At 35.0% G+C, this 17679-nt stretch overlaps 1 protein-coding gene across 2 annotated transcripts; it reads left to right on the forward strand.

Annotated features, from left to right (window-relative positions):
* Positions 1 to 699: 699 nt before the first annotated feature.
* LOC118405301 (C-type lectin domain family 10 member A-like) lies at positions 700 to 10673 on the forward strand. 2 transcript variants are annotated; one of them, XM_035804736.1, is made up of 8 exons: positions 700 to 3443; positions 5967 to 6203; positions 6667 to 6785; positions 7437 to 7511; positions 8008 to 8091; positions 8378 to 8447; positions 8818 to 9107; positions 10294 to 10673. In XM_035804736.1, the coding sequence occupies exons 1-8, from the start codon at positions 3245 to 3247 to the stop codon at positions 10447 to 10449; spliced, it is 1230 nt and encodes a 409-aa protein (XP_035660629.1). In that variant the 5' UTR covers positions 700 to 3244; the 3' UTR covers positions 10450 to 10673. The 2 variants fall into 2 exon arrangements, with proteins under 2 accessions (XP_035660629.1, XP_035660631.1); XM_035804738.1 differs by lacking the exons at positions 700 to 3443; positions 6667 to 6785 and having other exon boundaries at positions 5976 to 6203.
* The last annotated feature ends 7006 nt before the right edge of the window (positions 10674 to 17679 follow it).

Below are 17679 nucleotides of genomic sequence, written 5' to 3' on the forward strand. Positions count from 1 at the left end.
AGACCTGCTTTTCATCAGTAAACCAGTATAGCATTTATTTACAGTTTGTAGAAAGGAAACAAAAAAAGAACAAAAAGCCCAAATATTGATTTCTTTCGAAACAGTATCTGCCCGTCGTCGTAACCCATCACATTTGCCGGCACGGGCCCCGGCAGCAACTGGTTATATTACACTGAACTACCTGTCAACTAAACTTTTTCACATCTAGCTGCAATTGGTCTTTAATTAAAATCACCCTGCGAAGATGCCTCTACTGATAGCAACATTCACTTCACTATGGTTCTGTGAACATACTTTTTTTAACACATTAATTCTTATTGTATAAACAAATAACTTTTGACTGACACAACAGACACAGCTTGTAGGCATGTTCAGTCAGGGTAAAATCATAAATGGCTTGTAAAATTAAATTTTGAATATGCCGCCACATTATGGACCAGTCTATGAAATAACAAAAACAAAGCCGATAAACTAAAAGGGTACAGAGTAAGGCTGAAAAAAAAAAGAATGAACAAACGACTACGGCAGAGATGATAATGTTGCCAAAATTAACTCTGGTACTATAAAGGCATTTGTAATTTTAGTCCTTTAAGAGCTGGTATTAGATACTTATCATTCGGTACGTCTAACAGTTTATTGGTTATTTTGTAAATCATGCGAAGTATTGCATTTTTTTTTCTTTTAACTTCACGCGTCATCCACTGCAGGCCTGTTTTAATTTTGGCAACACTAGCATGATTCTGTACCATTTCCAGTCTATCTTTGTCTTTCCTTGTATACGGGTTCCATACTGTTCTTACATGTGACGTGAGATTTTTATCCCGACTGGGCATGCCCACAAATTAACTTTTATCACTCACAATTTCTGCGTGGCTCTATTTGTTATTTATTCATTTTTTTTAGGATTCTCAGAATGCAGTGGAAGGTATGGCTGTGTTTCTTGGTAAAAGACGCCTTTTCGGGTCCTTCACATTCCAAGACCACCCTTCGGCCCTGTTTTTAATGTAACAAACAACCAGGAACAAAGTGTCTCCAGTATTTTACTGAAGTCAAAAGACTAAATTTGTATTTATTCAAAAACTATTTCTTTTCATCTTCGATTGTGTACCTATAGCTAAAAATATGATTGCGTAGGCTGGACTGGCTATAAGTGGGTAGGTACTGTAGCTGTTGTCACTCTGCCGCTTGAAAAAGGAGAATACAACGGGGAAGAGTTGCATCCATAGTGGTTGGAAAATACGGTAGAGATAACGAAGTTAGTCATACGCTCACGTAGCTTGAAATGCAAGATACCATCAGTACAGGTCGGTTTACTTTATGTTATTGTTGGTGTTGTGATTGTTTAACTTTCATTTGGGATACAAACGTATTTGATGCATTGTTGTTCTATTTGGTAATAATGCTAAGTTTGTCTGGTTGCGTGGTTTGATTTATCAACGTTACACATGTTCTCCTAAAAACATGGATTTTGTCCTGAGAGCGTGTACCTGGCTACATAAAATGAAATAAAATAAAATAACAAAAGATAACTCCTTGTATAAAATGTGTGTCTTTGAAAGATACTTTTAGTAGATTTAAGTCCATCAGTCAAAATATCGAAAGCAACAGACCTTAAATTTGCGATATTCCATTCACCCAAAATATGGTTTGCTTATATATTTATTTTCCTAACCCGCAAAATATAGATTTCGAAATGAGTTTTTTTTTCAATGAAACTTTTGTATTTGGAGGAATGAGCCGTGGAAGAAGACACTGCAAATTGCCTTATCACATATAATGATACTAAACTGAACGCTGTGAAACTAGCGGTGTAAAGCTGAGGTATAAAGAGTTAAACACAAGGAAACAAACATTACCAGTGTTTATAATGACAACATTTTCTGTTTTTATGGAGGCGCTTTATTTTGACAAACATCTGATAACATTGATCCCTAAAGTCACCAAAATTTTCTGATTTGCATTTTTTTGCTTAAGATTAAACTAAAATTCTCCGTTTTAGGGTTTTCTTTTCAATTTCTGATTTTAAGTTTATTTACTATAGACAAAACATACATGTATAAATTGATATTTCTCAGTAAATTACCGATGATGTAAAATCAGGGCATAAATTTAAAATCATTCCGAGCCGTTAATGAGGTATGTTGAACTCTTTTTTCCCGATCTTTTACGATGTCTGCACAGTGTGCCAAAAGTGGCAATTCATACTGGTGATACCCTTAACGTAAATATTCAAGGTCACCAACAATAGTAGCTTAGCACATGTCAAATGAGAACATGCTGTCTTGAAAATTGTTTGTGTTTCTGCACTACCTTTATTTGTCTGATACAAGCAAGTCACTCTAGGGAAAATGGCTCAACAGCACTAGTTTGCAGTAAAAACTTAGACTGACCGCAGATGGCCTCAAACAGAATACGGGTTCAGCGGTTCGAATTTAATTACGGCAGATCGAACCTTGTCAAATTCAGCTAGAAATGAGAGGTTTTGTTTTACTACCGTGCATTATTAAGGCTCATCTATCAAGGAAACCTACAAATGTCGAAGAAATGGCGGTCCAAATACCACGAAATATTCTATAAAAATCATTTTCATGTAGCTCACAATGTTACCCCTCCCCATGCGTGAGAGACGTAGTGCAGATCCTCTCAATCCTACTTCAGGGACTTGGTGACAAGGACGAATTATCCAAAGAGTCAATCATCCAACGGGAATATCATGCAGACTTCATTGTACCTTGAAAAATGGAATATATCAAATTTTCCGTGTTTGATATTTCTAGATAACCAAACTGCAGTTATTCTCCTGGAACGGAACATTGAATTACCCCCTACAAACTCTCCCCAGCAGGCGATATTTATTTGTTAGAAATATATGTTACACAGATATAAGTCTCTCGTTAGTGTTTTTTTTCTAAATTTCGTCGGTATTTTCACTTTATATTATAAAATGCAGCAATGTATTTAGTTTGCAATTAACCGTTGACATAAGAAAAGGAAAACAGCTTATTACAAGCAAAACAGTGTCCTTCACCAGCGGGCTGATCAAGGCCATTAAGCTGTGCGGATTGTCGGGCAAATTTTTCTTGGTTGCTTTTAATTTTATTCTGCTGGCTCAAGATATCATTGAATGTATGCTAACCCATAATAACATTACGATATGAAAAGAGGGTATGTACGGAGCGTATAGTATAAATGCATCTCAATATAAGTTCTCAAAGTAAAATAAGTTAATCCATTTGTTACAGATATGGAAATTATCGAGGTTAACGGCGATTCTGACGGCCACATGAACCACCTTCCGAACCACCTTCGGCAGATTAGCGGCCAAAATAAACACGGAGAACAAGGGATTGACGTACAAGTGGGGAGCACGTCACCCATAGCCGTGCGTTTGAATATCAATGCGATGTATGAAGACAGTTCATTCCAACAGCTCGGAAGACGAGGTAACTTCTTTTGAATTATATTAGCATAAGCACTACAGCGACATTACGAAACCTAACATTGTTTTAACCCTATCTAAAAGAAGAGCTGGGGGGTATAGGATCATTACCTACTCTACGTAGTATAACTGCCGTGCCACGTCTGCGTTGACTAGTAAAATTATTGAATTCACATAAGATTTAGATTTAAGATAGAATAATATCATAATCATAATAAGAATCATATATTAGATATATTGAATTTATCATATTTTATGTTTCCGTGGAAATCCGTTTCTGGCATAGTCTTCAAAAGTACTTATAACAAAAAACTAACATGCTTTTCTTTGTTAAATGACCTTTGTTTTTCTAAATTCTTAATAATTCTTCCAAATGCATAATGTGACATTCAGGATTTTATTCATGTATTATGATAATCTGATGACGTAACTGGTTAAAATCCATGATGCTGTACCATTTCAGAAGCGAAGGTATAATTCTCTAGGTATCACTAACTTTTTTTATATTTTAGAAAAAAATTAAAGTTTTCGCATTAACGTTTTTCATTAATATTAAGTGGAATTTCTGGTTTATATAAAAAATCCAAGATGAGAAAAATACATGCGACGGCAATTTCAGACGTCATTTTGGTATCGTTGCGTTTGTTATTTATTATCAGCACAAGTTTTATACAATATTGATATTAATAAGTCACTTTTTTGTTAGCCGGTTTGGTTTGTTTTGTACTTTCAGATATTAAGAGAATTCCCTTTTTAAACGATTTGTTACAAAGAACAATAATACAGACGATGCTATATTTACGTCATGAACGATGTCAAGAATGATTAATACTGACAAAAACATCATCCCCTGCAAAGTTGTTGTTCATGAACCTAGTCCTTCGGAAATGACAGAGTAGCCAGAGGGGTAAGGATTCCCCAAAAGCCTTGTCTAGATAGCGATAATGCATTGTACGAAATTTATCAAGTTTTGTCAGCTAGTTATCGTACAAGATAGTCCCACCAGAAGCACAAAATATATTTTAAAATATTCAAACGTAGCGAATGCTTTTAGTCTTTTACGATTATTTGTTTCACACAACAAAACAAGAGATCTGAGACGAGAGTTAATGTTCTGGGAGTTGAATCACAACCGGTTTCTTTGATCATACTTTGAAATTTATTTTGAAGGCCTCGAGTGGGACAGAAGTCCTTCTTCGCAGAAAGCCATCATAATGTTGTTGTTTTCGTATATGCTGCAAGTGATGTCGTATCATTGGTTAGAAAAGAATATGAACTTTTACAAGAACTCTTAGAAGACCACAACAATCTATTCGATTCTTTTTTGCACATATATTATAAAATAAATTTAAAGAATATCCAGAGTTTTTTAACTTTCCAGCAGCATACTTGGAAATAGGAAATGTATAGAATATGCAAGAGCATTAAGCGTTCAGCAGTCAAATTACGGTATTATCGCAGTGGAGTGGTATTATGTCTTTTCTACAGTGTTCACTTATTCTTCATGGTCTGTTATTTTTTATTATTTTTTATTTTTATATTGTTAATTTTTCTCTGTCGCAACATATGTTTTCAGTCTTTTTTTCATGTAGATCAGGAATTGACTTTAAAAATTAATTTAGAGAATCTGCGTCGAGTCCATTCGGACCTAGGAAATTTTGATGTTTGATCCCTGCCAAAATGTAATGTTTTCAAATCGTGAAATGTTATGTTTCTCCTCATTGTGTTTTTGTTAAAGATTAAGGGGCTATACTGTGGAAAATGATTGTTTAACGCGTTATTAACGTCAGGCGAAACAAGGTCCTTCTGATATTTTTGCATTAATGATGGTGATGAGCATGGATTATTTGCTCCTTAAACGTATTTAGATATTCTCCGTATACTTTAATCTTCACTGAACGAAACGTTATTGTGTATGTCTGGTTCAAGTTTGGTCACTTTGGTCCCAAAATGTTGGCGTGTATGGACTGTTTATGAATGCATCCTTTGAAAGCGGTGCCCTTCTTGGTTTCACAATGATTTTGCTAATAAGGGTATTAAGTTTATGTTATGTCTTCGGTGGTAGTTTGCGTGGATTGATGGAATATCTTGGTCAGTTTGATTGTCCCTTGGTTTATTTAATAAACAACAACTGCTGTATTGGTCTAATCGACGCGACGCGATCAATGTTTTATTAATATAGACGTCGTTAGATTGCACCATATTTCAGAACACTCCTTACTTTTTTATGAAGCCCTGTCTCCGAGTGTGCTTATTCCTACTTAGTTGAGGTCAAATCCATCAGATTTTCTCTTTTCCAGGCTGTCATGCTCATAGCACGGTTTATCAAAGTGTTCCTAATGTAGCGGTAAACGAATTTCATAGCGGTGATATGTACACATCGTCAACGCCGTGTTTTAAAAACATTTCAAAGCATTGGGTAGTCATCAAATTTTCCTGTCCTTGGTTTTTGACGACGCCTCAGGGTAGTCGTCAAATGGTATATTATTATCGCTCCTCATATATCTTTAACGATTCAATTTCAAAGACCTACCGGCGATTCCCATCAAAGATGGAGAAAGTGAGGAGGAAGGCAACGTGTACAACTATATCGACACTGATGACATTAACAACTCAGGACAGCCGAGTAGGGACCAAGGGAGGTATGAACAGGCCGATAAAGAGGGAGACACTTCACTTCCCAATAACGTCGAGATGGACACCTCTCGCCTGCGAAGCAACCCTCTCTACGTGCCTGGTGCGCTTCGACAAGATAAAAACCGAAGTAATTTATTCATTTTAAATATAGCAAATGTGACATACTCTCAATTAGCATTGCTTATATAGTAATTAGTATAATACCAAACAATAGGAACAGTCATAGGTCTAAGTACTTTTGTCAGTGACTTGACGAGCAACTGAAATTATGTGTTGTTGTTTTTAAGTCAAAATAATATGTTGATAATATAAAGACATATCTACGACAGCTGGATAAAAGATCTAGGCTTGTTCAAAACAATGTTTTGTTCTAAACCATCGGTTTGCCGCTATACAAACAAAGCTACTCGACTTATTAACATATAGCCTAGTCTATTGGTTTAAAATCTGGTAGCACCAGATTCTTGTCAGGGCACTAAAAAACGGTTGCTTTTTTGAAACGTCTGACCATTTCTGTTATTTTTTTGCGTACATGGTTGACGATGTTTTGGTTCCTGACTGTTATCTTTAATTTTGATCATTCTTTTCAGATTTGCGGAAGATCGTTTCGAATATATGGCGTTTTCATTCACTCCGACCCATAACCCGAGTTGCCTTTGCAGTTGCTATAATAATGGCTTCTGTGGTCGTTACTGCCATTTATCTCACGGTAATTGTCTTTCCTAACTTTAACCCTGTATAACATTTCGTAATTCATGTTAACTACAATCCAATGGAATTCGTTTATACAACATAACAGAAAGTAATGGCATAATTAAATCCTAGCTTTATATAAGTATTTATCTATATATTACATGAGTTTCAGACAAGAAGTACAGTTAGCTAACAAAAGCTTTCTCACTAACATAAACATGAAACAAGAGTAATAAAGAAAGTCAACATACATATATACACAATTGATAACAGAAAGGTAAATTTAGACAAGTTGGTGCTGTATCAATTAGCCTTATTTTACCAATACACAAGGAATACTTTAAAAAGGAATACTTTTACCTTCACTCTATAATAAAAAGTTTTTGAAGCTCTAATAGTTTTGTTTCAAATGTTCCACTTTTTTTATAACAAAAAACATAAACATTGAATTCCATAGCCATTAAAGCAGCTTAAGTCAGGAAATTTATTGACTGTACATGTGCAAGGGAGTCCTTGGTACAAATCGATGTCTTTTGACAACGTTTTGAGGGACAAATTTAGTCTAAGGATATTGTATCAAAGTGTGGCTACTTAACAATACGCCATGATTTGTGAACTCAGCTATTGACAAGCAGAATCTTAAAATACATCTACTTCTCTTGCACAGGTCGATGGATATGACCTGAAAATAGCATCAACACCGGCAGATATGAAAGCTGGTATCACTGGAACATCAGGAAGTGTAAGTATTTCACTAAATATAATAAGGGTTTCTATGCTTAGAATCTTAATTTTTTTCTTAAGGCTTTCTTTTACCCAAAAATGATTCCAAATTTTCACTTAAGTTTATAAATCGTAAACTTGAAGATATTTGGTAACACTACCCAAACTTGCGTTTCTGTGTGTAACAACGTTTAGTGGATAGAGAGAGCATGATCGTTTAATTATTTATTTTGTAGACGATCATTCAAAATGTCATTTATTTGATTTTAGGACGTTGATTTGATATCAGGTTGACATCTTTAGAGAACATCAAAACTTGTGCAAGAGTGCGGAATAAAAATATCGCAGCTATTATGAGATCTATGTGGTCAAGAAGGTCAACCAAAAAAAAAAGAAAAAATGTATTAAATCACGTGATGTCATCCCGACTAATCCATTTAGGGTACGGAGGTCCCTAACATACAATTACACAAGATGTCCGCTTTATCATATCACCATTTACTTCACCTGCACAGGTCTATGAATTTGATGTGGCGACAACATCATCACCGGCAGTTATGAAAACTGACATCACTGGCAACGATGGAACACCAGGCAGTGTAAGTACTTTAATAAGTAACTATAAGGAATTCTTCTGTAGTTTTTTTTTCTTTACTAAATTGTTAATTGTATTAGGCATCCCAACCTGCGTATGTTTGGGTAACCAATTTTAAGTGAACAGAGAGAGCATGGACTTGCAATGTTTTAGCAGGATCCGGAGATCATAAAATATAAAACAATAAACTCCCAAGGTATGGTGTGTATATATAAGCTCATGTTACAGCTGCATTCTGATATATGCTTCTATAGACCTCGTAATTACTCTTTTTGTTTTGTTTTGAGCAGGATTCGATACCTACAGTTGAAGCAACACAGTGGAAGACTGAAAATCCAGACCTGTCAGCGACCAGGAAAGGTACGGCACAGACACAAACTTTACAACTTAAGTTGTCGATCCTATAATCCATAATCTAGCTAGGATTAGGTACCCATCTTTTGCATTACATAATTTAAATGAGTTTATGTTTTTTTTTTACCAGTCAAAACAGAAGTATGTGCGATTCTAATAAAACCCAACTTCCATGTGTTGATATACACGCATGCATCGTTGTGCTTCACATTTCAACAAATGTTTATTTTAACACTCTTATACACTACACCTTTGCCGAATGAGTGTTCTTGTGTTTAGCTATATAAATACCCCTGACACAGAATATATGGCACATAAAATGCGTAAACACAGGGTTGATTACCTTCGTCGAGTCTTAATCGTTTTCGCTCCACAGTTTCAGCTGACAGCTTCAGCTGCAATGACGGCTACAGAGCCATCGAAAAGACCTGCATACGGCTCGGTTCTGAAGAGTTGTCGTACGATGAGGCAAAAAAGACCTGCGAAAGGGAGGGAGCGACACTGGCCATGCCTAAGACAAAAGAACTGGACGTCGCTCTGAGGAACCTGGTCCGCACGGAAGGCCAAAACAACATCCATTGGATCGGCTTGAGGAAAAAGAAGGGACTCAAGCTTCTAAATAAAATGTGGCAATGGATGGACGGAGTCTTCTTGCGCAACTACAAGGTAAAATAATGATGTTAGAAGAAACTAGCTAAATAGCATAACAAGTGCTTTCGTCACTAATGAGATATTGCTACCATAATCGAAATTTCCATAATACTTCCTCCCGCCCCAAATTCTTACCACCAGATAATCAGATTAAAAGTCTAATTTTCCTGTAATGACGTTTTGGAACCTTGCAACGCGGCACACAAAGAACTTTGTGTTGACATAAAATGACGTCATCTCCATTTCAGCTATCCGCCATCTTTGTTTTATAACCTTAAATGTCTTAAGATACAATTTTAAATTTACCTTCTTCCTGAAAATTAATTTCTGTCCCTGCATGTTTATCTAGTTGTGGTCATCGCAAGCTTAAAATGTTTAATTAGATGGCCATACTAGTATTTTGCATGCACGTAGGTGTTATAAAGACAAAGGTCAACGCCCATTTTCGCGCCCTATGATATTTCATCGTACTACAGTGGATTTGCCGGTTATTTGTTATTCACCTAGGCATGCTGTGGATTCGACTTTTTTTGCGAAATATTTTTGTTGATATCAAAATGTAGTTGTAAATGTTTCAGAGCCAGAACAGCTACTTTTGGAACTGATTGCGTGATTTCTCAATCTTTTTAAAAGTTTAACTTATTGCATGGTCTATTTGACATGGGTTTAGGAATTTCAAAAAGCTCTAACTACTTTCGCGTTAGTTTTAGGCTATTTTGTAACTGGGACTGCATTGTAAACATTTCATGCAGGTTAAGAAGGCAGACTAATCAGGTAGTGCAACGTGAGAAATGAGAAACATTCTGTCTTTAGGCCTTTTCGAAAATAACTCTTTTTGTCGGTTACCCTACCAAATCTGTCCTTCATTTGCTTTACTGCTGCATGGAGTATAACACGTTAGAGCTGACATCTAAGTCACAAAATTTAAAACAGACTCTGTATATAACATACTGTTAATTAATAGTGTAAGAGACTTGGGGAGTTGGTAAATTAGAAAAGTATATTAGGTGAACCTTTATATTAAAAAAAGATATCAGTGTCGAATACATTTTAGTATTTTGTGCTTATGTTGGAATCCTTCCACACACACACACACACACACACACCGACCGTAATTTCGTAGCCAGAAACAAAATGAAGTTTTTGAGGTCATAAGAAATGGCACAGTTTAACATTTTGATGTTTTTTTGTCGTTGTTTAGGGATGGAATCCAAGAAGGCCCAATAACCACTATAGGATCAATGGATATAGGCGGCTTTGCGTGTCTTACTATTCAGGTCTCACTGGCTATCCTATGTGGGACGATACGAACTGTGGATTCCGATACAGGTTTATTTGCCAAGCTCCTCTGGCATAATATGAAAATCAGAAAGGCCTCATTTGCGAGCAAATACAACATAATCCATCGATATGTTAATAGATAAATAAACGTTTCTTAATAAAAATAAGGTTTAAAGAAATGGACTCTCTAAAAAGTATACCAATATTAAATGCAATCAATTTTTGCTTTCATAAAAAAATCGACTTTTTTGAAACAGTATTACGCATAAAAGCTATTCTAAGCTTGACTTTTGAAGGTCTCAAATTTCTTCTGTCAAAAAAATTCATAAAGCTAAATAAGACGCTAAATCCCAAAATATACACTTAGGTAAGAGAAAATTTTCTTTAAAAATCACAGAATAAGAATAGCCTAGTGATGTGTTACTGAGAAAGTCCTGTAGACTGCCATTAGAAAATTCCAATTAAATTGTTTTCATTTTAGGGTATGTTTGAGTCAAACTTCTGCCCTTAGAATTGACAAACATAAAAAAAAGTAATTTCAAAAGGCGAATGTGCCAAAAAAATCCTACTGTTCAGTGTTAATAAGCAACGGATATAGGTTTGACTCGGATAATGGTGAACTATTGTTATGGAAAAAAATACGAAAAAAGGAATGGACCCAAAAAAACACGGGTGTTTTTTTTAGAATTTTATTACAAAATTTTGCTTTTTTGCTGTATATATTTCAAAGTGCTTAAAATAGCCTTCTATTATCCTTCAAGCACTATCCCTTTGGCTGACCTTACATATTCCCGTATATCTGTATTCAAGTGAAGCATTAGAAAGGTCATCAAAAGTAAAGGTGCGAGATCAATGAAAATGTTGGTGACAATGTATCCCGATCTTCTTCCTAGTAATGTACATGTTAATTCTATCGTGCAAGGTATAAGAGTTTGTGGGGACACTGAATTCACCTCACTGAGGAAACAATGTAATTACTTATGTATTAAATAAATATAACATAAAAACTGTTAGGCGTTTAGTTGGATATCTTTTAAATTTGATCTTTACGGGTCAGTTTCAAAAGACAATTATAGTCAATTTATCATAACTAAAGTTGATTTTAGTTTATTCTTTAGAAGTGAAAAATTTGTCTAGAAATAAATTGTCAATATTCTCTTCAAAAATCAGTTTGGTGACAAATGATGTCTTTACTTACACAATTATGAACTTGACTTGTTCATAGAAGGCTAATCCATTCAATATATATTTGTAAGACAATTTAATAAGCATAGAAATGAAATCACTTGCCATATGGCAAGGACGTTAATGTATATATCAACTTTGTTGTTGTAGGTGTGTTTTACTATCCTAAAGATTTCTTCATAAGTGAGTGCTTGAAGGGCATTGCTGTGAAAAAAATTAAGAAAACGTCTCTTGTGCGTTACTAGTGTCGTATTTAGATTTTTCGAGTGGCTTACAGTAAGTGTTTGCATGTGTACAGACTACTTTATACGATTTTCTTTTTACATTATGGCTGTATGGATCAGGACAGTATTAATGGGATATATCTTTTCACATTTGAGGCCACCGTCATAAAAAGTAGATGAATATTTTAATTACTTCAACGTTATTACTGTTAATTATTAACTGCCTTGTATATATTACACTCTTTTACCGACCAATGGAGTAAAGTCCGCTACACAATGTGTTACAGGTAGTAAGTAAAAACTAAGAGACCCAGTTATGCCTTTCCGAGAAAAAGTGGGCCGTTGAAAGAAACATGGTATTATCACACAATAGAATAAAAAGTTTTGGTTTTTTTTTGGTCAGATTTTATTCAAAATGCTATGCAGCTTGTTTGACATATTTATAGATACTACAGCAATGAAAACATCAGCATGATTTGTCTTAGGATGAGAAATAATAGTAATGAGTAACAATACCATAGTAAGAAATAAGCTCAGGTAATTGCGAGCAATGTGTTTTAAAGCCGTAGCCATGCTTTTCATACACTCACTCAAAGGTGGAATGAGGTAAACAAAATGTTCATCCTTTATAGTAAAAGAACAGCAAAATATCATGAAAAATAAGAACGTCAAATGAACTATGCCAATTACACAATCGTTTACATCAGGTAAAGATATTTATATCTGTGGCGTCATATATTTAAAGCTCTATGTCATACGCATTTCAGATAATACAAATTCTACGGCACTTAACCACTGTCAAAATTAGATACAGTTGTACTAGGCCGGCTAAAAAAGCAATGCCAATGGTTTTATATCGTCTTTTCGCGTATTTTTCTATTTATCATACTGCCTGTAATATAGCAACTCGCTCCATTCTAGTCTGTAAAAGATGAACCCTTGAGAGATCAAACATGAAATTTGGCACGTAATGACACATTTGTTATTATACAGGTGAAATTTCAGCTTGCTAAAATAGTTTTAAAATGGTCAGATCTAGAGAAACTGATCTGACGAGCTTCTAAGGGTGTGCTCATCTTGAAATCAAATCAGTTGCTCATAAAAATCTGAACCACGAATTAAGATTTCTCAATCTTAAGAGGGAAATCTTGTACCTTTCTGCCAAATTTCAACTCATTAGATGAAAACATGAGCCTGTTATAAAACCAGTGGCATGTACATCTTGTTCTGTCACGTATGTAATTTTTTATGTTGTAAACTTGTCTTTATGAATAAATATGTGAACAAAATGGCATTCCTTTTTGAACCGGCATCGTACTTATCATGTTGCAATATAATAAACTTAGAGTCATTATGATACATATATACAAGTGAATTTTCTCTTTGAGAAAAGTTGAATCATTTCCCTACCAGGAGTTCTGTCAAGTTATCCTTCTCAAATGCTAATTTATGAGAAAATATATTACAGCATTTTGCAGTCGTTGGGAATTCCATAAATAATCGAACCTTGCATCAAATACTACAAACTCTTATATTGACAATGACAATGATCTTTATTGCATATTACTGTCCAACAAGGGCTAAATGGATTGAATTAGAGTACTTTTAAGTATAGGAGTAAAGAGGTTACATTTTATATCATCTAGAATTTACAAAGCCTCTCCTCTCTTTTCAAACTTGTGTAAACGAACTCTTCACCAAAACTTAATACGTGTGATGAAAAATCTATACAAATTAAATTATTAAAAACATGTCATCTACAGCACCGATATTTAGTTATTGATGTGGACGACTTTAGAGCTACACGGCAGTTAAAACAAAAGCCAAAAGACTTTGATATAAAGTACAAACAAGTAGAATCTAAATTAGACCAAAAGCAATTTTGTGATATAGTGTGAATATGAAACGAAATCTATGAAGTATCTATGCGCCTAATCAACGAATCAAACGCAACAAAATATACCAGAAGTACTTTGAAACTTTGTTGATAAAATTAAATTATCCAGATATTATAATGCCAAAACATTACAAAAACAGGATTAGAGAATCGTGGACATTTATACCCATGACTACTAGAAAATCACTCAGATATTGAAAGGGTCTTTAACGACGCCTTATACACCATATATATTAAAGTTAAGAAGAGATGAAGTAACCATATATTGATTAAAACCTCTGATACTTAAACGTTATAACGAGTGGTTAAGGCCCTTAAAAATGCATGACCCTCTCTGTAGTAATAACATTTACTCGATAACGTAACGTAGACAGCTCCTCGAAAGTCATCAGAAAATAGTAAAATATGTGTACATGAATAAAGAGCTTATTTGAATCTAATAAGAATTAGATATATAGGTAAAGACCAATACTATTCACACATCAGTGAGTCATTTCCAGAACATAAAATTGACGTTATATAATAATAGAATAAACATGATATTGTACATAAAAGAAAATATTTTCCTTGTTTTTTTCTGATATCAATCAACATTCTATGCTTTCTTGCATTATGTATTTTAGATTGCTAAACGAATAAATTCGCTCTGAACTACAACGTAGTTTTTTTTACATATTACAGTTTCTTTGACTAATATTTTTTTGTTGGCTCCAGCCGTCTTTGATGTATATATTTTTGAGTGACATTTTGCATGCACAAAGCTATTTGGTTCTAGCAACTCCTTAGAACACCATTCTACTATGAATGCTGTAATCTTGTCTATTTTTTATGGATACAAACGCACAATACTGAAAACAAATTCTTGTTTTTCTGTTATTTGCAACCCAACTAAAATTAAATACTTTTTGATCTGCTTGTTACTTATCAAAATGGTGACTCAGTGATTGCCATTTCTTCATCTTTGTAACTAGCAAGACCTTCACCTACAGTCTTATCCCGGGTGATTCTTGTCGCTCAATCCCTTTGTAATTCTCTTTTTAAATATTGCAGGTAATTATGAGGCATTCTAAATAAATCAACATTAATCACATTTGTTAGCACCCTGTTTAAGAAAAAAATACCTTACTCAATATTCTTCACGTCTAATTATTTCCTTATTAAGGCACAACAAGAAATACAAAATACTGCTGTCATTTGAAACAAAATAAGAAGAAAATATAGTTGCTGTACTTGCATATTGTACACAAAGAGACCAAAAATAAAGTAACACTGACAATTGTCACATCAGTGTAAAGAATAATAAAAGTTTAACAATGATACATAATGCCGTAAAATCATCAGTTTATCTAGTAATTGAAGATAAATGACTGATAAAATTCATTTTTATAAATGGTTGTGCTGTAGATGTTAGTCTTGAAAGCAAGTACATTTAATTATAGCTCCCCATAGGTTCATAAACACACTATCAAGTAATAGTGTATTGGAATAGGATACAGGCCATGTGTAATGTTTAATAACTTTAAAATCTCACCGGTGTATGTACAGCTGTACAGTGTGTGATTTTGTTTTTGTTGCAGCTTGAAAGAGCCTCCTAAAAAGCACCAGAGTCAACGACGCCCCAGTCCGTGCGTGCAAATACCATATTTTGTTGATTAGAGTATACACATCAATGAATAAATAAGCACCTCTGATGTGTGCCAAAATTTGCAACAACTTACAAAATCTTGTCTTATTTTAAAAAGCTGAAAAAATGAGTTCTAGAAAATATGGTAATACATGGAAACTTTGCTGAAACTTTTGGAAAGTTGTTTGGAAACTTAACTTAAATGTCCATTCTTACTCGATAGGAGCTGTTCTTATGTCCAGACCAAATCATATAATAAAAATCCGGTCATTTGCAGGCCCAGAGTTGCTTTTTCGGACCTGACTGGAACCTGTATCATAATGTATCCTAACTATACCCACCTTTAATCGACATATATTTTAGCAAGACTCTGACAACTATTACTTGACCACAACTATAAGTTAAATGTGTTAGGATACTTCAACAGATCTGTGATTGGGAATCAGGTGATTTTGGGAAACCACTTTTTTTTTAACTACTCTCCACTGCAGTCAGCAATTGAGCAACTGAAGGAGGGGCTGAAGTTACTAGGCCTCTACGATGCCCTGGAGGCCGAGCCTCAGGTCATGGTGGCTCTTCTGTGAAAGGCCACAGAATCCAATACAACAGACTCTATAAGGAAGATAAAGGGGCCAACAGTAAGAAGAGACAGAAAAATGTGTACGAACGCCTGTGCAACTGGCTAGAGGGTATTGAAGACGGTTGGATGGCTTTTTATTGACAGTGGAAAATTTGTACACAATATTATGCATGTTACTGTATATGAGAGATTCCTAACCTGTAACACATGTGCCTAGGCCAAGAATCACAATGCTAGGTGCCGCTGCTATTTAAGGTTGAATTATTAAACACCCGTTCAAAATAACTGCATTCAATTAAATATAGATTAATTTACAGGGGTACATTTACTTTGAACCATCCAGGCTCAGCTTGCGTCCCCCATAAGGACTTGCTGAAGTTCTTGACGGCATTTGAGCCCAAGCCCCTAACAGGATGGAGCCGGGAGCCTTCGCCGACCTTTAAGGAGTGTGCTGCCGAGTGCTGCTGCCTACCCGTGTTAAGCACGTGTTATGCTAATTTGATGACGTCATGGGTTAAAATCCTAGATGGCGGACAATGTCATTTTCAACGATAAATACATGTTATTTTTAATCAAATACCGTCAACATCTTTTATTTTCTTACAAAACACACTTGATCATTTTAGTCCATTTCTATTCGGTTTGGGGTTATATGTGGAAAACGTATTTTAGAAAATTCAAGCTTGTCAATCAAAGATGGCGGACAAATGACGTCATTTTCTGACGCCATATAGACGTCAGTGTCGTCGTCATAGGCAACAAAAGACTTGGCAGACTTAGACATCAATAAAATAACCTTTATAGTCATTGTTTTGTTCAATTCATTTAAATATAGCGGTAATTTCATATTTTGACGATTTTAGCCCAAAATATGACATTATGACGTCATAATTACGTTGTAACGATACCAAAATTACAGAAAATATAAAAATTTACTAGTACATCATCTTACCAAATTTGGTGATCGTTACCCAAGCCGTTTTGAAATTACGAAGGGTGGGTGGGGTCAAAAGAGCCCCCCTGGTCTCAAGAATCCCGAAGAAAAGCCTGGTCTAGATAGGGTTAATGCATGTATATAGGTGAGTTGCCCGGGAACAAGAGTTTTCTGTTTTCTCGTACCTTGCACTATGCCTCATATGGGACAACGTGGGTATATGCATATGTATAAATGCGCCCATTGTGCACGACAAGACTTATCCCTGCTAATTTTGATTGGTCAAATCATAATTGTGTTCGTGTACTGCGCATTTGGTGGGGTGGGGTGGGGAAGTTGACTGTTGAACGAGGGAATGGACATCCCAGTCTATGCTCAGTTTTCTACAGGATTCAATGCTCCTATCCCAAATATTTTGTCAACATGTACCTAGGGATCCTTCATAGACTCAGTTATTTAAATCTTTTGCATTCTTCAAGGACACTTGAGAACAGGCTGGCCTTTGAAATATCCCTGTCTATCATAAATAAGAACAGATGTGCGCAATATGAGAAAACAAGTATACGGAGATATCAGGGGTTAACATTCATCCGGATACTGTTCAAGGCTATGTAATTCTACGCGCTAAATGACAAATGTTCAACATCAAATTTGAAGATGTTTCTAGTCATGTGCCGTTATGCTCGATGTCAGTTTGCTGTATATGCGACATATATTGTTGAGCTTGCAAATCAGTTAAGCAGGACAGCATAGATTTGATAACTCTGAAAATGTTCCAGTTTTACATGCATACATTTAAAGTGTTTGCCAAGGAATATACACAATGTATGCTCCTGACAAACTTGTTTTTTACTTTTGTGTT

Source organism: Branchiostoma floridae, chromosome 18 (assembly GCF_000003815.2).
Source record: "Branchiostoma floridae strain S238N-H82 chromosome 18, Bfl_VNyyK, whole genome shotgun sequence".
Classification (NCBI taxonomy): domain Eukaryota; kingdom Metazoa; phylum Chordata; class Leptocardii; order Amphioxiformes; family Branchiostomatidae; genus Branchiostoma; species Branchiostoma floridae.

Bases quoted from the DNA above. Each gene is read 5' to 3' on its own strand.
- LOC118405301 (XM_035804736.1), top strand. From the start codon at position 3,245: ATGGAAATTATCGAGGTTAACGGCGATTCTGACGGCCACATGAACCAC. The intron at 6,204-6,666 runs GTAATTTATTCA...CATTCTTTTCAG, and splicing joins TCGACAAGATAAAAACCGAA to ATTTGCGGAAGATCGTTTCG. The intron at 8,092-8,377 runs GTAAGTACTTTA...TGTTTTGAGCAG, and splicing joins ACGATGGAACACCAGGCAGT to GATTCGATACCTACAGTTGA.